Genomic DNA, 18,617 nt, shown 5'->3' on the forward strand with positions numbered 1-18,617 from the left:
GTGGCCTAGTACTGTACATACTATACCTACTGCACGTTGTTGAAAGAAACAAGAGACCTCAAACATCATTGCTAGAAGATTGTGTATTCAATAGAATATATCTTGGAAGAAAATATAGTTACTTCCTCCGCACCATGTTGAATGAGCAAGCAACTCAAACTCGCGCATACAATTCTCCTATATCATCACCCCGCCCCCCCTGCAATGCCCACTCACACATTTTGCTCCACACTGTCCATCCCATCCTGCATGCGCATATGGCGAATCCAATCGATCGCTTCCAAAAGATGCGGGACAAATTTCTGCGGCTTTTCCGTCGCCGGAAAATGTCCAATGTCGGGCATAGCTTTATGTCTCGCTCCGGGGATCTTATCACACGTTGCTTGAGACACGGCAGGTGTGTTGCCCCAATCGTATTCGCCTGTCAGCATGAACACTGGACATTTTTTGGTATCGATGCTGGAGACTCGGGTGCGGCCGTCAAAACCGCCAAAGTAGAATTCGAGGTCTCCGTGGAAGATTCCGTAGGCGGATACGCTGTACATGTGCCAGATGAGTTGTTTGTTGGCGAGAGGGGTGGTTGGTGACATCATCTGTGCGTGGATGTTAGTTTTGGACTTGGGGAGCTGGGATGCGAGTCATTGCGCTGTATACCCATTCTGAGTTAAAGAGCGATTGATTGACGTAGGGTGATTGGTCGTTGAATTGACGATCCATGTTAAGATACTCACAGCTGTGGTTGTTAGTAATGTCATTGTGTGGATGGAATACTCATCCTTGTAGTGGAATTGTTCCACCGGCACTAACTTCGTCAGCTCTAGTTGCTACAGCTAAACATACTTGACCAGCCATGGATGCTCCGCATATTATGGGTTTGTTTAGTTTCAGTTTCTTGACTATCGCGGTGATTGCACCGACATAACTGTCTTCAGTATCTGTATAACCACCGGGACTAGAGGATTTCATATCAGTGATTTTTCCACGTCAAACTTGTGGTGTTGTGAAGGTCAAAAGCCTATAATAGGACCTCCAATCTTCCCAACAGAAAGTATGGTTCAAATTATTATGTTTGCTTACCAGTGATTTGGAGGAGGGTAACTTTTCCCATGACCCGGTAGATCAAAAGCTATCATATTGCACTTCTCACGCATGGCCGCATGGTTCATAACCCCATGATATTGTCGACCGTCTGCACCTGCCGTATGGAGGAAAACTATGTCTTGCTTCCCAGATCCCCTTTCGTAGAAAACTTTGCATTTCCCCCATGTTGGGATGGTCAAATATACATAACGACCAATGACATAATCTTCATCCACTTCAGACTCTTCATCTAATTTCATCGGCCCGCAATATGCGTCATGTACCACTTCAAGAACTCGTCTCCAGATATGAGTATGCTGTGTGAAAGACATTTGATCTCCTTGAATCTCGATACCTTTTTGCTTGATGTTCATTCCAAACATACCCCAATAGCTTTGAAAGGGAGCCACTGGAATTGGCTGAAAGAATTGCTCCCAATGTCTAAGTGATGCTAATAGTATGAATGAAGCCTCCTGGGCCGTACCAACTCTCGCATGACATTTACCATGATCTATGGCAATAACTATAATGTTGTTTGAGGTCGATGTGCCTATTCCAAAGGTAGTTTGGGGAAGAATGGCTGGAGTCTTTACAAAAGCGTTATATTGAGCATCTTTGTTAATCAGTTCGTCAAAGGCTGGAAGAGTTGAATAAAGCTGATCTGATAGGTCGGTCCAGCGAGAAGAGGAAGCCATCCTGAAAGATCTCTTGTTGTACGAATGAAAAGGGTAATCTGAAAGAAAGTGGACGTGTAAAGAAATGGGACAACGTTTGATGAAGAGATTTTATATACTCGGCCTCATTTGTATAAACAAAACATATTGGTGAGAGTGTCACCTACCCCGCAGCAAGAACATGCCACCAATGTACTTGCACAACTTGGCAATGAAAACAAAACAGTTTTCTAACCCAACCTCGGAACATTCTGGAGTGTGCATTTGAGCTAGGAAGTGATGAGCACCAGAGGCATAAAAGAAGTAGTTTATGAGAAAGTCATTCCATATATTAGTGGGCATAGCTTTACCCACTGGTGATCTGTAAGATTGGGTTCTTGTTGACCTCATATATCTCAGGAACTGTATTCAAAACGCGTTCTTGTCTATGTTCTTTGATTGTGATATCTTGTTTGTCTTGAGAGGTGAGATGTAGTTGAGTAGACATAGGATGGATACATTTGTTTGCAATTATTATCTGCTCAACGCACCCGCAACGTGAATTGAGCTCTTAATTGCATATGAATGGTATGGACAAGGGCTGTAAAGCTTCTTGGAGTATTAAAATATTGCATAGCATACTAGATATCTGGGTATATAAGAGATGTTGAGTATCTCGATTTGTACAAGAACAGTATAGTCTCTGTCTCAATCTCTCCCACAAGATCCGAGGTATAACCGATCTGATTGACTGACTAATAAATCCACCAGGTGATCTCTAGTTCGTATAAACACACAAATATACAAATAGGTCCGAGCGGAAGCTTTAGATACGGGATCCTTACTCTTCTAGCGGCCGCTAGATCTGAGTTCCCAAAAATTAAAATCATTAAATCAATAATAACTCTACGCGCCAAAGTTGATTCAGGTCAATTGTTCAGACACGACCCCTCCTTTCTACCAACTTTCATTGACGATTCCCTCAACAAAGTTCACATAAACGATTCAAAGTAACATGAATCGTAAAGCATGTTGAGTTGGGCCAAAGGATTATTCTCCTCACAGCTGGAACCCGAGAATTTAGAAGAGGATCCGATAAGTGATCAAACTGATAAGATAATTCAAGGTAGATCAAACTTTTTTATTATTTGCTTTTGAGAAGCCTGAGATTGTTGCACATCTCCTCAATCGTACCTGACATATTTGTTTCGGTGTAGGAAACTGACTGTCACTTCCTAAACCAGAATCCGAAACAACTCAATCTCTCCTGAATAGAGATCTAATCATGGTCAACTCTCGAGAACCTGCAAGTGACCAATTTGGTAGCATAGATGACCACCTCGGTACCAGTACGAAAAAGCACAAGAAAGATAAGAAGAAGAAGAATAAGAATAAGAATATGGGTGGATCAGCAAGCGTTCTACAGAGAGAATATCAGATTGCTGGTATTCAAGTAAGCCCAGAAGATGTCGGCTCGTCGGAACGAAATCCAACTACTTCACCTAGACGACTCTCAGAATTGAGCGCGAAAAAGGAAAAGCGAAGACGACAAAAGTCAAATCAGAATGCTTTTATTGGGGATGCAAACAGACAAGAGGCAAGCCTAGAAGCTTACCCATCTGGGCAAGTTGATCGGCCAGAGCTTGATACGGAAGAATTGACTGAGTTGGGCAACACTAAAAGACCCAAATCGCAACAAAAGCGCAAGCATCGAAAGTCTCACCAAGAAGAATCGCAGATTACCTACGAAGACCATGTCCCAAATGAGCCAGTTGACACAGCACAATTGGAAGATACAGAACATCAAGAACCTGAAGTCGAGGTGACAACCACAGATTCGACGTCGAAAAAGAAAAGCCGCCGCAAGAACCACAGATCCAGTACATCACATTCGGCACCACCAAGTGAAGAGGAGATTTCCCAACAAACAGAAACTAAAGCCGAAGAGGACTTGACCCATGCAAACGAAAAATTAAAGACAAAGAAAAAGTCAAAGTTGGAGAAGACAATTGCATCAGACGTTGCGCAAGGGAAAGAGGAGGCTCGCGAGCGAAATCGATTTCCAATCCTAATCAACAAAGTCCCTCTAGAAGATGCTTTGAACAGCCATTTCGGAGACGAATCTTACCTTGTGAAGTCGAATACTAGCAAGAGAGATCAATCACAAGAAAATATTGAGGAAAATGGTACTCAGGTGCTGGACAAGAAAAGTCATACTTCTGACAAATCTATACCCTCAAATTCGAAGGCCAAAAAATCTGTCGCTAAACCACAGACTCCTAAAGTCAACCGAACAGAAGCTGGCGATGCAAATTCGGCTGCCCTACTGAATCAATTCATTTCTGCCGGCAAGAATCGTCGCTTGGAATCAGAACCAGCTGTTCCGTCTGCAAAAGCTCTTGGGAAAAGGCCAGCTGTTGATGAACAAGTTGAGACACAATCGAAGAAAAGAAAACAAATTGATCCAGATCCCAGGAACGGTGACATTCGCTCAATGTTTTCGGACGATGCTCAAAATGGAGGTTCCAATGTGACTACATCAAAACCCAAGCAAAAGACAAGACGACCTGCATCGAATATTGGTGTGTTCATCTCATCACCTGCTGTAAGAACAAGTCGTTCTGGGAATGAAGAGATGGCAGGTTGGACCGCGTCTGATAGAAGATCAGCATCTGCTGGGAATGCTCAAGACTCCTCGGATGACAGTTCAGAGTATGAGGAACAGTCAGTGGATACATCAACCACTCGTCGAAAGCGGTATTTGCCTGTTGATGAGCCTTCTCTAGTCGCAATGGAAACTCCAAAATTGGGCAAAAAACCAAAGCAAAAACAAGCAACATCCGAAAAGTCGACCAACAAAAAATCCGCCAAAGTCAAGAAAGATCCTTCGAGCGGAGCTAAGCCAAAACGCAGCAGAAGTCAATCTGTTACGAGACCAAGGGACGGGAACGGAAGACTCAACGAAGACGAGACAAGGAGGATCGCAGACGCCGTGGAGTTGTATCGTGTCGACAATGATCTAGAACAGCATGCTCTCAATACCATCATTCAGAACAATGCTCTCATCGATGGAAAGAAGTTTTGGGATTTCATGACAGAAGAAGTACCTGATGTTGCCAAGCGAAACCTCCAGAGTTGGTGTAGGAGAAACTTTCACAACTATGCAGCACGAGGTGTCTGGACTCCCGAGCAAGATGAAGAATTGATGGAACTCTTCAAGACAATGCCCAAGAAGTGGTCTCTCATCGGTGCTCAGCTCAATCGTTTGCCTGATGATTGTCGTGATCGCTGGAGAAATTACCTATCTGTCACAAATTTAGAACTTGGTCCCTGGAAACTTGAAGAGGAACATCAGCTCAAGGATGCAGTCAAAAAGTGCATCGACCTCGTTCGCGAAGATAGACGTCGAGAGGGACTACTCACACCTGAGGAGGAAAACGACGATACTTATCACGAACACGACATAAGCTGGATGAAAGTCAGTGAGCTCATGGATCTTTCCAGGAGTCATCTTCAGTGCTATCGAAAGTGGAAGTCGATCAAAAATCGAGAACAAGCTACTACAGATGACCTTGTCGCGGAGCGTATTGTAATCAGCAACAGCTGGAAGAACCTTAAAAATTATCAGGAAGCAACTAAGACTCTGGCTGGAGAGAAGTTGCAGTTTTTAAAGGCCATTCGCGATAGTAAAGCAGGAGCGGAGAGTAAGATTGATTGGAGAGCGATTGATGAAAAGCTCGATCGAAACCACGATGCAATGGAAATGAGAATTTGTCTCCGTGGCTTGGTACATAATATTACAACCCATGCTAATAAGACTCTTCAAGAGAATGTTCAGCTACTCATCGAAGCATATGAGCAATCAGCACCTCATGAGCCCGAAGGTTATGTTGACTTGCCTTTTGAATCGACCGGTCTCAAGAAGAGAACCAGGAGGTCGAAAACCAGTGCCCTATTTGAGAATAATCCCGAGCTTTACGACGTTGGTGGTAATGGCTCCAAGGCCAAGATGAGACATCGCATGCTCAAGACAGATGAATCACAGGGAGACCACAATTCTGCCGGCAGCCAGGAGAGCGAGCGATTCAATGATTCTGTTCAAGTTCCTGATTCGACAAAGAAATCCCAACGTGCAGCTCCTGTCAAGAAACCAATTAAATCATTTGCATTGAGCACTGAAAGGGTAGCGGATAGCGACGTCGAAAATGACAACGATGATGGAGTACCAACCAGTGCTCAGAAGCCTCGATCTGAAGACGAAGACGATGATGAAGATGAAGATGAAGATGAAGATGTTCAGAAACAGCGATCGAAGACAAAGCAGGCTACGCATAAGAAGAAGAGTCAACTGGCAGCCAGAATACAAAAATTCGAAGGGAGCAGTGAAGATGAGCCAGAGCACCAGCCGGAATCCGATTCCAACTCAGATTCTGAGGATGTTGAAATGGCTGATGCACAGTACGATCTGAACGATAGATATCCCAGTAACGAAACTTCTCAATCTACCCAGTTTCACCTCGGCAGCAGTGGCTCCAATGGTAACAAGAAGAACAAGCAATCCATCAGTCGTAAGCCAGACATGCCCCTCGACGATTCCGTCCACAACTACCCTCCCGTCGACTTTGATGAAGATTCCGTAATGCAAGACCCAGATGAACTACAAGTTCCTGCTACACCAGAACATGAATTGCAAGAGGGATATAGCGAGCTGAGAGAAGAAAGTGCAGACCTCGATGAGTCTGGTCAAGTTTATCCAAATGGTCAAGGCGATGCCGAGAGTGATGCAGAGAGTATCATGGACGATATGTCAGATATTCCAGCCAAAATCATTAAGAAGAGGGCACCTGGTATTAATGGTGAGGGGGGTGTATATTTTGGCAGAGAGTCAAGCGTTGACCTCGATCAATAAATAAGAGGTGCGAGAAGAAGGTACACACACTATCACAATGGAATTGTTGCTTGCTTGTTAGCTTATGAGCGGAGGATACCCGGGGAAAAAGAAGTTTGCCGTTGGGAGGAGTTAAGGGTGGTTTGTAAGGGATATGGTACTGTACACTTTTCATCTGTACAAGTCAGTGCGTTTCAAGGAACATAAAACTTAGGTAGTTTGTGAGCACATATCACATGAATGCAAGCGAGCATACATATCTCAGGTGTAGAAATCTTGAGAGATTAATCACAAAGTCATAGTGATGAACATACGAACCATATATAGCATGAAAACAGATGATTAAATCCAAAGTTTTCTGGCAGTGGTGATTGTTTTCCATTTCTAATTTCTCATGGTGATGAAATTTACTAAAATAGTGGTACAAGTAGAGTATCAAAATGTATAACGCCAAGCCAACCCTGTTCTGTTGGTCCTTGTTCCAGAGTGTCTGATACACGATAGTTTTTTTGCAATTTTTCTCCCACCCCTCCTCCTAACCTCCGTATTATTTTAAAAGGAAGACTCTGTTTTATCGCTAAATATGCATTTATCCTCCTTGTGTGTGGTTGTTGGGATGTGCATCATATCATTATATATTCTACCATATCATGACAAATTCCTCCCAGCCAATCCCCCAGCCCATCCCATGAAATCTTCAAGATCTTCTAACATCCATCCACTTTATCTTCTGATGACGCTGACGACGATGATACAGAAGAAGAAGTATCAGATTCACTCTCGGGATATAAATCAAGGCGAGAATTTTGTTCGTACTCCGCATCTAAATCTGAGATGTGAGGAATAGAGGATGTCTGCTGGGAAGACTCATCTACATGAATGCGTATGCGAGAATCCGTCTTTTTGCTTCCTCCACTTTTAGGAATGGAGTTCTGTTTATCATCATCATCATCTTCTTCTTCTTCTAATCGTTCGTCGCGTCTAGAAGCTTCTGAATCTGAAGTATCATGAGACTGGCGGTCGGGTTCTGTATCTCGGGGTATACGTATAGTGATAGGATCCTCGAAGAACCTGATGTTTTTGAAATAGTCGTTGAAGTGCTCAGCACAATTTTCTAGGTCGGGGAAAAAAGAGATGAGGTCGGAGGTGTGGAGGGAATGAGGGGCGCGGGGTATGTGGGAGGATAGGGAGGGTGGAGGGGAGTGGGATGGATGAGGTAGGGATGGGATGGGTTTGTATGTGTAATGATATGCATCATCATCATCATCATCGTCGTCGACGTATGTGTTGTTTTTCATATCCAAATTCATAGCGAAGTCGCTATCGATATCGAGATCATATCCGTATCCATTTCTCTCCAAGAACCGAGGTGGCTTTTCCACAGCGCCCGGTGAGTAGCGAGGGAACCCTATCCCTGTCTCTGTCTCTGTCCCATTGTGGCGCGAGGCTTCATGTGAGGCTTCGCTGTTGGGCGTTATGGATGAAGAGGTACTGGGATGTGTTAGAACCTAGCTTTGTTGCCTTGAATTTGTCAGGCTGGATGAATTTAAAGGTACGTACACTTTGTCTACCGAGACATTTCTCGCCGGTGAAGAAGTGGTTTTTGTTTCTTTTGATACGGGGGTACATTTGATATCTGATTCTTCGGATATTGTTGTTTCGGTCATTTTTACGCAGTCGTTTTGATAGGGGCCGTTGTGGTTTTGAGAAGAGGTTCTTGATGGGTTGTGGTTGTTGGTGTTGGGAGAGGATGTGGGTTTGCGGGCGGGCATTATGGTATGGATATGAGTTGAGTGGGTATCATTATCTGAAAACAGAGTTGATCTGTTGATAATTCATGGATATGGGTTGAAGAATGAGCGTTTTTCCATGCGACGATTAAAGTGTGGGACAGGATACGCGGTAGACTTTATAGAACGAGGATTTGGGACATGGGCATCGGGCGAGGATGAGGGGAAAGGGAAGAGGAAAATCACCAGCAGAGCATGAGATCATAGAGGTAAGATTGTTGGAATTCAGTATCTACGAGACGTTTCTTCTGCGAGGCGTACGATGTACTCGGTGACGGAAAGGGAAATTATACACATATTGTATCTATATTGATCCATGGCCGAGTATTCATATGTGAATATGTGTTCTGCCGTGATGATGTGTTATAAGCTAAGAGGCAAGTCTTTTTCTAGAAGACAAAAAGGAATCCTTCCGGACAAGGATACAAGGTACCCCAGATATCAACCATGTCGAAGAATCCCAAGGCTGCGACTGATGCTCCGTTCTGAACCACAAGATGTGAAAGAGAGAGTACTAAAACCTCTGGCTCATGTGTTATCGGGCTCTCCTGCCTATTTTCTAATATGTCTCGTACAACATCAATAGCATCTCAACCCCAAAATACACCCAAGATGATGTGCCTCACCACAACATCTTCGTATACTGCACGAAATAGTGTGGTAAGATAAGTTCAGAACCCAATCTTACTGCACTCGAAATCAGAACCCAATCTCGGAGACCATCTTTTCCATCTCAACCTCGTGCATCTCACCCTTTCGCCTCCCAACTTACCTCATATCCAAGCCCAATATAAATCCGAAACCCACTGCATGTAGGCATCTAGTAGTATAGCGACAACTTCTGCCCAGCGATTGGACAATTTAATCCCTCATACAATTAAACCCTCATGTAAACAGTCAAAATAAAAGAGGCAGACAAAGGGGTTTAAATAAACCTGGAATCCAGATGAAACCAGAGATGTTGGCATGAGAACATCGCTGAGGTCCAATTGATACATGAGGCTGAAGGATGCAGGGGGGATACCAAGAAGTGAGAGCAACGAAGACGGGGCGGGGGCGAGAGAAGATGAGGCTGGCGGGCGAGTGCCATTTGAGAGTAGGGGAAAAGGAATGAAGATCAAGATGAAAGCCTCGAATTTGGAAGACGCGAATTGTGGGAAGGACCTCGAGACAAAGTGACCTACCTAGGTAGTTTGGGGAAGGCTAGTGGCTGTGCCCGACTGTGGCGGCGGCACAGTAATCTAGCCAAGCCGGATAGAGGAAAGATGCATCACCCGTCGACATAAATACAGGGCATTAGTATAATCGTGATGTAAAAGCTAATGCATTATGATGTCTATTAATCGTGTGTACTTTTCTCCAACCTTTAATGCAACAGAGCAAGGCGCAAAAACGCCTTGAAATCTCTTGAACGTACGAACCCACACGGCTAGCAACATCGGGCGTATTAAATTATCCCGAGTCCATGCCCTATCCATCTATTAAACATTGGGCGTTGTATGTGCCAGCACATATCAGAAGTGAGAAATTTGTCTGTATCCTCTGTTTTCGAATCCAAATCCGCCGTACCAAGTTCCGTCTAATCTTTGTTAACCCATCCCAAATCTATTCCTGCCATAACCCCCATAAATGACCCAGCCCGGCAAAGAAAGAACTGCATGCAAAAGCGTAAAAGCATCACCTCGATGTCGTCGACTCTGTTTTTCCCCCATGCGAGTCAGAAGTCATGCTCCTACGTAGCATTTCCAATTGTACGTCCAGAAGACACGGGGATTCCGCAGAATCACACATATAGGAGCCATCTTGAGATGTCTTAGCCTTTCGTGCGCGGGCTTGTCGCTGCTTGTTCTCATGCTCCAAGGATTGCAATTGTTGTTGATATTCAGTAAGAGAATCCATAGTATTGACAATGAAGATTAAATTAGAATTCGTGATCCTTTCGAAAAGTAATTGTGGGCGTGACTGATTGTGGCTAGAAGGATCTGATCTTGTACTTCTCAGAAGCTGTGGTGAGATCGAGTATGTTGTAGGAATTTGGTAGTTGACAATTTTGAATTAATTGCTGGGATGAATTATGAGCTCGGTATGGATGGAGAGTTGAACTGAACAGAGGAGGATGTTGAAGGTCATGCAATGTGCTTGATATATTTGTTGGAATGGGATTATCCCGTATCTAAAAATAGATGTTGGGTGGATTCGAAGCGAAGTCTTCTGATTCGTGATGGAAACAAAAATGTATTGTTCTTGACTCGAAGGAATGTGACTGAATGTTCTAGGAACTTTCTAGGGATATTATCAACTAAATATATATCCTCATGATGGTCAAAGTTCATGTCTCGCAGATCTCCTCTAATGTTAGCGCCAATTTATCGTGGGATGCGATGAAGCAATCCTTTCACTCCTCTGTTTCGTCGATTAGCCGCCTGTCTCAAAATCTTTGCCGCATATAATTCTACTTTTCGGGACCAATGCGTACCTTCAATGATTTGAGTAAACATGGTAGACTGTTGTATATCTAATTTAAAACTCGTAACAGATTTCGACCTGCTGTAAGCCGCGAAACTCTCATAATTGTTACAGAGCCATTAACATCGTCTGATGTTAATAATTAGAAGGCCATAATAGGACACGCCTCGAAGAATTTCAAACCGGAGCTTCCTGAGCTTGTATCAACCGTTCTTTCTTCTGCGTGGCTTTGCATCTTCGATAACATCTTTTTCGCCAATTATGACAGGCTCTGTTCGTTCATCCATTGCATCGCCACCAACTACCCATGTCTTCATTACCTCCTTGACCTCCTGCAGCTTCTTCGCTTGCCCTTTGGCTTCTCCAACTCGTCTGATGTAGCCCATGTAAACTACCACCTCGGCAATGCCAACCAGGAGACTACCACTCATACTCAAAGCTAATCGGGCAGGTGTGCTCCACCACCTTGCAGCCATCCATAACCCAAATGCACAAGCAATAATAGATACAATGACATTAAATATAACAGCAATTTGTCGATCGATATCCGCATATGTAACGTCGTCATCCTCGGTGTTTCCTACTTCTGGAAAGTTGGCAGTGAAAGCATAAGCGGCAGATGTAGATGGAAATCTTTGTGCGAATGTTTCCATGGGAGGCGGCGGATTTGTCATTCGATCATATGCTCGAGCTTCTTCTTCGCGTCGAAGTCTTGCCATTAGAGCTTTGTATTCCGACGTCTACAAATGATATATTGTTAGCTTAGATGCCTATCGCCCAACTTCGAGCATGTGCCATTTGAAAAGTGTAGTGAATGTTTTAATCGAGCTTATTCCGGAGATTATATTGAATTGACAACGGCAGATTTGAATCATAACTTACAGGTTCTGCCTTTGGTACAGGAGGTGAAATGTAGACACGAGACCCTCGAAGCAAGAGCTCCAAAGTGAGCGGCGAAAGATTGTATTTCCTTAGCTTTCGAGATAGATCAATGGCTTGACCATGAGATATGGGATTACCACTTTTGGGATTTTTTAACGGCGGTTCCTTTGACACCGTTGCAATTTCTGCCAGGTTTGCGTCTTCTAAACTCGCTGTGAGCACATCCTGCTGGACAAGCGATTTATTATGAGTATTCTCTTCAGTTATATCTGCATCTGTCTTGTTGTCTTCTGCATTCAGCTGAACTTTGTTTTCCGAGTAGGTTTCCGGGTTGTCTTCGATTTCTCTCTCTGCTTGCTGTTCACTAGGCAGCTGTGTTGGCTCGTCATGAGAATGGGCATTTTCGAATTCATGGAGGATTTGTAATGCTTCGACTATAGTCGGAGTCATGGTAAGGAGAACCATTTTCACATTCTATGAAGATATCAAGTAGGGAGTTCACCACAATCTCAGATGTTTGTGATAGCTTCAGTATCATTTCCCGCTTTCAAACCTTATCGGTAAAAGTTGCTTATCGGCATTAACGTTTCCGACATTGGTCTAGTCCAACCGAAATATTCATGCTCGGAATCTTGCGGGGAATAATTTTTATATTCCTTACATTCTTCGATACATACTACATTTGCAAGGACTCCTACGGCCGCTCTTGACTTCGAGGTGCTAGTACGTGGGATTGAATATTGAAATTGTTTTTTCCACGAAGAAAAATTGGTATTTCGACACAGTGGGGGTTTCACAGGCCATGAGGAATTATTCAATGAGGGCTTCGAAGCTCTTCTCCAGCTCCTCCATAGCCAGAACGCAGGTCAATGGCGCATGTTTTCGGTGTCAATTAACTTGCACGGCATCACTAGGTCCTATACTTACTCCTTCATACCATTATAACTCCATAAGGCGGAAGCAATCAACCTGGGCGCAGGCGGTATCTGTGGCGTCCAATGTATTTTCAAACGCTACCACCCGGGCGACAGGAGGGGCCGATTCGATAGACCCTTTACGAATGGTTGCGAAAGAGATGAAGTTTCTGACCGGCAACATACGGCAACTCCTTGGATCTGGACATCCTTCTCTCGATACTGTTGCGAAATACTATACACAAGCTGAAGGCAAACATGTACGACCTATGATTGTACTACTAATGTCTAGAGCTACAGCCTTAGCGCCCAAATCTCCTCGATATAATCCCAATCAAGAAATTGCAGATATAGACAATCCAATATCGCCGACTACCATTCTCTCGGATGTAAATCCTACCGCACCTACATTAAACCCTTTGGCACATGTGCCTAGACCATATTCGGCAGCCGAAAGTGATATACTACCCTCTCAAAGACGTTTGGCTGAGATTACGGAACTTATTCACACTGCGTCCCTTTTACATGATGATGTCATCGATCATTCCGTCTCGCGGCGAGGCAACCCATCTGCCAATCTCGAATTTGGTAACAAAATGGCAGTATTGGCTGGAGACTTTTTGTTGAGCCGAGCTTCAGTAGCTCTTGCTCGTCTGCGTGATGCTGAAGTTACCGAATTATTAGCGACAGTCATTGCGAACCTTGTCGAGGGAGAATTCATGCAATTGAAGAACACCGCGCAAGACGAGAAGAATCCTGTTTGGACCGAAGAGACGATCTCTTACTACCTACAAAAGACATACTTGAAGAGCGCAAGCCTGATCTCAAAGTCATGCCGGGCAGCGGCTTTACTCGGAGGATCAGACGGTGTTACTGTTGATGCAGCGTATGATTATGGTAAGAATTTGGGATTGGCATTCCAGCTAGTTGATGATATGTTGGATTACACAATCAGTGAGAAAGAATTGGGAAAGCCGGCAGGAGCCGACTTAGAATTGGGTCTTGCGACTGCCCCATTGATATTTGCATGGAAGAATAACAAAGAGTTGGGCTCCCTAGTTGGAAGGAAGTTCTCTCAGGAAGGAGATGTTTTACGGGTAGGTTATTTTACAACGAGCAAATAAGAGTTCGCACTAACAGACGCGCAGGCAAGGGAATTAGTGCTACAAAGCGATGGCTTGGAGCAAACTCGTGCTCTGGCTGAGGAATATGCGAGCAGGGCAATTTCTGCCATCAGTGCATTCCCTGACAGCGAGGCCAAGGACGGCCTGATAGAAATGGCGGATAAGACCTTGAAACGAAGGAAATGAATGAAATGTACAAAATAGAAGTTTTTGGTTTGTACCAATGATATCACGCCTTCTGTACCGGATGCAAAACTATTGTATCATACAAAAGGCTTTCAACTTGGCGGGAATTATATAGACAGGATCTCAAGAACCAAAATAGACGCTTAATACTTCCAGGAATCATAGGCCAATTTGTGTGTTAATATCAACCTGGTTTGCACAAATAGCTCTTTGATTCTGTAATTCTGATTCCATGTGTCTGTCAGCCTGGCAGTTTATATCTCTTCGGCCCGTAGTCGCATATCCTTCCATAGAAATCTTAAGCTAACCCAACAACCTATTTCAAATGTATATGTATATCCTTAGGAGTTCAACTATAGCTACCTTGGTTGGATGTGAGCTTTTCAGAACGCATGAAAAGTGTGATTATTCGAGCGGCGCCTACACAATGGAAGCAAATGCACCCAAACCGTTCGCTTCTATGTCAACCTCAATACGCACCATGACCATATCTGTCCTTTGGGGGTAACAGCACTCTATGCTGATCACATTCTGCCTGACTTATTATATGCTTCAAATGAATCACATGATATATTAGGGAATTATCAGAAATCCGAGCATACTCGCACGGACAAAATGACGTTCCAATCATCACTTCAAGGTTCCTCACATGAGAACATCGAAATGCGTAAGGTTTGTTTGGTAAAACATCTCTGTATTCCGGACAGAAAGCGTTCACAATCCCACTGTGACAGTATCGGGTACCGGGCAACTAATCCGTGGGTGGATGCCATCTCAAAGTAACCACCGAGCTTGAACCCGACGGGAACGGGTGTGTACCCGTCAATATTCCCACATTCTCACAAATAGCACTTTCCCGGGTTCCAATGATGCAGGTCAGCCAGCGCTCGCATGGCGTTCAAGTACCTGAGGTGGAGATATTGCAAGCTTACCGTCGCTTGGCAACTCTTGATTTAATGAGGTAATACTTGAGAACCTCTGGGGCGATATCATAGTGTTGCGAGTATTCATGTTACAACCAACGCATACTCAGTCATATTACCTTCATACCTAGATATCAGCCCTAGGCAACCTTTTTCGTAGAGGGAAAGAACTCTGTGGCATAAAGAAGGCTGAATCTCGAAGAGTGAGATAACTTTATGATATCTATCCAGGTGCAGTAACTTTCAGAATTCTTATTGATATGATAAAGCAAGGCTGAGAACAAGACTTTTGAAAGTTGAGAGAACAATCAAAAATGATAAGACTCATATTTCAGTTTCACTCTTTAGTTCACCTTTCGGTATACAAAAATGAAGGGTTCATGCATTGGTTCATCGGATGTCAAAATGTTCATGAGATGAATGTTGGATGACTTGATTGAGTACATTTCTTAATCAATTCGAGCACGGACCACCACTTTAACTAGCGTGTTTTCACAACTTCTATCAAAATTACCCGAAACGCGTCTCCCCAAATCTTCAATTCATCATGACCAGGAGAAAGATTATCACAAAATTCGACACCACAGCCCGAAGTAACAATGGAGAATCATTCAAAAAGGTATCAACTCACATATTCACTTGTAAAAGCACAGCCGCTAATTATGTACCCTAAGAAAAAGTAATGCTACCATGAGAACTTATTCCAAACGCACAAGAGGAAGCAATCAAAATCTCCCCAACAAGAGACAACGCGTTGATGCTTCGGAATTCGTGTCAATTTCCTCTCAAGTTCTTTCTGAATTGATTAATCCTTCAAACCCCCATTCTAGGGATAGTTTTGAAGAGAAACCACGTTCTCCTCTGATTCGTTCCCCTTCGAAGCAGCCGCGGGGAGAGGTTGAGGATCTCTCTACCATAAACTCACGAGTTTTATCTCCTAGATCTGTCAGATCTATCTCTCCTGTCACGGAACTCAAATCAAATCAGCAAAATCGACGCGATTATGACATCAATTCTTTTGAATCCCCTGACTCTTTGAAAGGTAAATCTTCAACGAAGGTTCAAGGCGTTAAATTCATTTCTACCGCGCAGGCTTCGAATTCTGCGACAGTTCTAAGAGCTAGTTCAAGATTGCAGCGCAATATAGGTACTAACACGACGGGATCACCTTCCCCTGTCTCAGAACCAATATCTTCAAAAAGAAGTCTCGCTTCTAATCATACTAGAATTGGTTCCGAGACCTCGCGGCAAAACGCACGGAGAAACATCACTTCGGCTTCGAACAAGATTCCAAGCTCTCCCTCTTCAGAAATCTTGCCCAGACAAGATACCGCTATTACTACAAAGTTTCATCCTGTGGAGAAAGCTAACAAATCTTCTATTCGAAGCTACTTCAAACCAATACCGCAGCCACAACCACAACCACAACGATCTTCGAGTCCGCCAAAATCACAATCCTCTACTCTTTCGGATTCATCTCAGCATCCAGTATCATCACCTCCTTCATCACCTCCCCCAATACCCCAGGATCACTCTACATTGAAAAAATCGAAATCGGCTCGACGTCGCATTAGCACCAAACCAAACCTACCAAAGATCGACACCATGTCTGAGATTTATGAAGACGATTTGCAAGAACTATGTGGAGATTTTACCGATGATTCACGAATTGAATTGATGGAACGTTATCAAGATGCTCAAGACATGAGAGACCAAGCCATCATCGATCATGGCACTCTCATCCCACTCGCCGACCAGGCCCTTGAAGCTCCAGAACGTGCAAGACTCAGAGCCGAGATCGCCCGCCCCATGGGTTTTGCTCTTCATCAACAAATTATAGATCTCGGCCAATCGTTTTCCAAAAAGTGCTCCAATTGCGGCATGCAGTATGCGATCAATGACCCCTCGGACCAACGCATGCATGATCAATTCCACAACATCTTCAAATTGGGCGGACCTGTTTTCAAGCCAAAGTACGTCAATACTCAAGCATGGCAAAAGATTATTGATGGCGAACTTCACACCGTCCAGTGCATTAGCTGCAAGGAGTCTGGTCCCGTCAAGAGTCTTGTAGAGAGTATCCTTGAGGCTACTTTGATGGATATGGACGGCGTCTTACCAACTCCTGAGCAACTTTGGTCCATGATCACCAGCCCCAACGACTCTAAAGATCTTATTCCCATTCCCCGCTACAAGGTTTTCCTTTACGTTATCGGCGCCCGTCCAATTGGTATTCTCCTCGCTGAGCGAATTGGCATAGCAACCCCTATTATGGCCACTGCCGAAACTGCTGAGAATACCTCGCTCTCGACCTCCCCCTCCAATGTATCCCCAACTCTTGCCACCTCTGTCAATTCTGTCCCACAAGAAGCTTACATGTGCATCGATCGGCTCTGGGTCCACTCCGATTTCCGCCGAAAGGGCATCGCTACATCTCTTGCTAATCAAGCCAGAGAGAAGTTCATCCCAGGTTTGATTATCGAGAAGAATGAAATGGCTATTAGTCATCCTACTTCTGTTGGTGGTCAGTTTGCAGAGAAGTATTTTAAGGGTGTTTTCGAGGGTGCGAAGTATGCGATTGGATGTCTCTGAGTGAGCACAGACTGGAAGAGGAGACAGGCGAAATGGTACTGGTACTGAGCAGACGATTAGAATGGATGAATACATGAATGAATGAATGAACGACAGGGAATAGAGCGGCTGCTCTCGGCGTTTTGCGATGACTCAATCCCAGAAGGGAAAATACCTAGGCTGGAACCATAGTGTTCTTACAATGAAATAGCGGTCTCTTACTAAATTGCTGACATGTGATGTTACGTGATACCTTGAAATATAATTGGTTCACCAGTGGGTGCACGGACTCACGGGATAGTCTGTATAACTTCAAAAAACCCAAAATGAGATAATATTACAACTAAATAGCTAATAACTATTACAATTCCGATTGTATATATCCCCTATTAATATTAATAAGAATTCTATATCTATCAAATAATTTGATATATCTTTTTTGAATTTCTTTTTATATAATCTTATTTTATTCGTTTTATATAATCTTTTTCAATTTCTTCAATATTTTTTATTATCTTTTTTGAATTTATTATTTTAATATATTCCAAATACTTTTTATTAGATTCAGATTAAATAAATTAAAAAGATAAAATAGATTTTCAATATTATATATATTTCTAAGCTTTTATACAAAGTTATATTTAAGAAATCTATAAGAATTATTATTATTTTTTATTAAAAACTATTTATATATAGAATCCTTTATTTATAGCTTTTTAATAATTTTTATATAAATAGGGAATAGTTATTCTATATAATATTTTTATATTATAATATTATTCTAAGGCTTAATATCCTTAGAATATAGTTTATTATTTTCTTATATATAAACTTTTTTCTTATATTTTTCAGGACTTTCAATTCTAGATTGTTTTCTAGGTTTAAATATAGATATCAATTTATCTATATATTCCTTCTTATTATAATAGAATTCAAGTTTTTCAGCTTTTTTTTTAAAAGAAATCTATATTTTATAATAGATTTTATTACTTTCTAATAAAGAATATTCCATTATATTTTCTAATTTATATCGAATTCCAACTTTTTTTAGGATCTCTTCTTTTTTATAAAAATAGAATCTGTTAAAAGGAATAGAAGTTACCAGTGCTAAGCACGTGTAGTGATTAGTAATACGGTTAC

General features: G+C 42.9%; 6 protein-coding genes across 6 annotated transcripts; 3 read left to right on the forward strand and 3 right to left on the reverse strand.

Annotated features, from left to right (window-relative positions):
- Positions 1-212: 212 nt before the first annotated feature.
- EAE97_009622 (uncharacterized protein) lies at positions 213-1,775 on the reverse strand (the record flags this gene model as incomplete). The annotated part of the gene is made up of 3 exons (XM_038880137.1): positions 213-593; positions 841-952; positions 1,078-1,775. 3 exons carry the CDS (start codon positions 1,773-1,775, stop codon positions 213-215), a joined length of 1,191 nt encoding a protein of 396 aa, XP_038728843.1.
- An 842-nt stretch (positions 1,776-2,617) lies between these two features.
- EAE97_009623 (uncharacterized protein) lies at positions 2,618-6,963 on the forward strand. The gene is made up of 2 exons (XM_038880138.1): positions 2,618-2,859; positions 2,978-6,963. Exons 1-2 carry the CDS (start codon positions 2,763-2,765, stop codon positions 6,640-6,642), a joined length of 3,762 nt encoding a protein of 1,253 aa, XP_038728844.1. The 5' UTR covers positions 2,618-2,762; the 3' UTR covers positions 6,643-6,963.
- A 139-nt stretch (positions 6,964-7,102) lies between these two features.
- EAE97_009624 (uncharacterized protein) lies at positions 7,103-9,034 on the reverse strand. Its single transcript, XM_038880139.1, has 2 exons — positions 8,182-9,034; positions 7,103-8,112 (listed from the first exon to the last, which is right to left on the reverse strand). The coding sequence occupies exons 1-2, from the start codon at positions 8,391-8,393 to the stop codon at positions 7,329-7,331; spliced, it is 996 nt and encodes a 331-aa protein (XP_038728845.1). The 5' UTR covers positions 8,394-9,034; the 3' UTR covers positions 7,103-7,328.
- Positions 9,035-9,284: 250 nt separating this feature from the next.
- Positions 9,285-12,265, reverse strand: EAE97_009625 (uncharacterized protein). Its single transcript, XM_038880140.1, has 3 exons — positions 11,760-12,265; positions 10,888-11,617; positions 9,285-10,814 (listed from the first exon to the last, which is right to left on the reverse strand). Exons 1-2 carry the CDS (start codon positions 12,222-12,224, stop codon positions 11,081-11,083), a joined length of 1,002 nt encoding a protein of 333 aa, XP_038728846.1. The 5' UTR covers positions 12,225-12,265; the 3' UTR covers positions 9,285-10,814; positions 10,888-11,080.
- A 134-nt stretch (positions 12,266-12,399) lies between these two features.
- On the forward strand, positions 12,400-14,238 carry EAE97_009626 (uncharacterized protein). Its single transcript, XM_038880141.1, has 2 exons — positions 12,400-13,770; positions 13,822-14,238. The coding sequence occupies exons 1-2, from the start codon at positions 12,562-12,564 to the stop codon at positions 13,981-13,983; spliced, it is 1,371 nt and encodes a 456-aa protein (XP_038728847.1). The 5' UTR covers positions 12,400-12,561; the 3' UTR covers positions 13,984-14,238.
- A 1,143-nt stretch (positions 14,239-15,381) lies between these two features.
- EAE97_009627 (uncharacterized protein) lies at positions 15,382-17,849 on the forward strand. Its single transcript, XM_038880142.1, has 2 exons — positions 15,382-15,525; positions 15,581-17,849. The coding sequence occupies exons 1-2, from the start codon at positions 15,506-15,508 to the stop codon at positions 17,496-17,498; spliced, it is 1,938 nt and encodes a 645-aa protein (XP_038728848.1). The 5' UTR covers positions 15,382-15,505; the 3' UTR covers positions 17,499-17,849.
- Positions 17,850-18,617: the final 768 nt, after the last annotated feature.

The sequence above is a fragment of the Botrytis byssoidea genome (genome assembly GCF_014898295.1).
Source record: "Botrytis byssoidea strain MUCL 94 chromosome Unknown BBYS_023, whole genome shotgun sequence".
In the NCBI taxonomy this organism is placed as follows: domain Eukaryota; kingdom Fungi; phylum Ascomycota; class Leotiomycetes; order Helotiales; family Sclerotiniaceae; genus Botrytis; species Botrytis byssoidea.

Coding starts and splice junctions, on each gene's coding strand:
- EAE97_009623 (XM_038880138.1), top strand. CDS start 2,763: ATGTTGAGTTGGGCCAAAGGATTATTCTCCTCACAGCTGGAACCCGAG. Junction 2,860..2,977: donor AACTGATAAGATAATTCAAG/GTAGATCAAACT, acceptor TTCCTAAACCAG/AATCCGAAACAACTCAATCT.
- EAE97_009624 (XM_038880139.1), bottom strand. CDS start 8,393: ATGCCCGCCCGCAAACCCACATCCTCTCCCAACACCAACAACCACAAC. Junction 8,113..8,181: donor AATGTCTCGGTAGACAAAGT/GTACGTACCTTT, acceptor AACACATCCCAG/TACCTCTTCATCCATAACGC.
- EAE97_009625 (XM_038880140.1), bottom strand. CDS start 12,224: ATGGTTCTCCTTACCATGACTCCGACTATAGTCGAAGCATTACAAATC. Junction 11,618..11,759: donor CTGTACCAAAGGCAGAACCT/GTAAGTTATGAT, acceptor TATCATTTGTAG/ACGTCGGAATACAAAGCTCT.
- EAE97_009626 (XM_038880141.1), top strand. CDS start 12,562: ATGAGGAATTATTCAATGAGGGCTTCGAAGCTCTTCTCCAGCTCCTCC. Junction 13,771..13,821: donor AGGAAGGAGATGTTTTACGG/GTAGGTTATTTT, acceptor ACAGACGCGCAG/GCAAGGGAATTAGTGCTACA.
- EAE97_009627 (XM_038880142.1), top strand. CDS start 15,506: ATGGAGAATCATTCAAAAAG. Junction 15,526..15,580: donor ATGGAGAATCATTCAAAAAG/GTATCAACTCAC, acceptor ATGTACCCTAAG/AAAAAGTAATGCTACCATGA.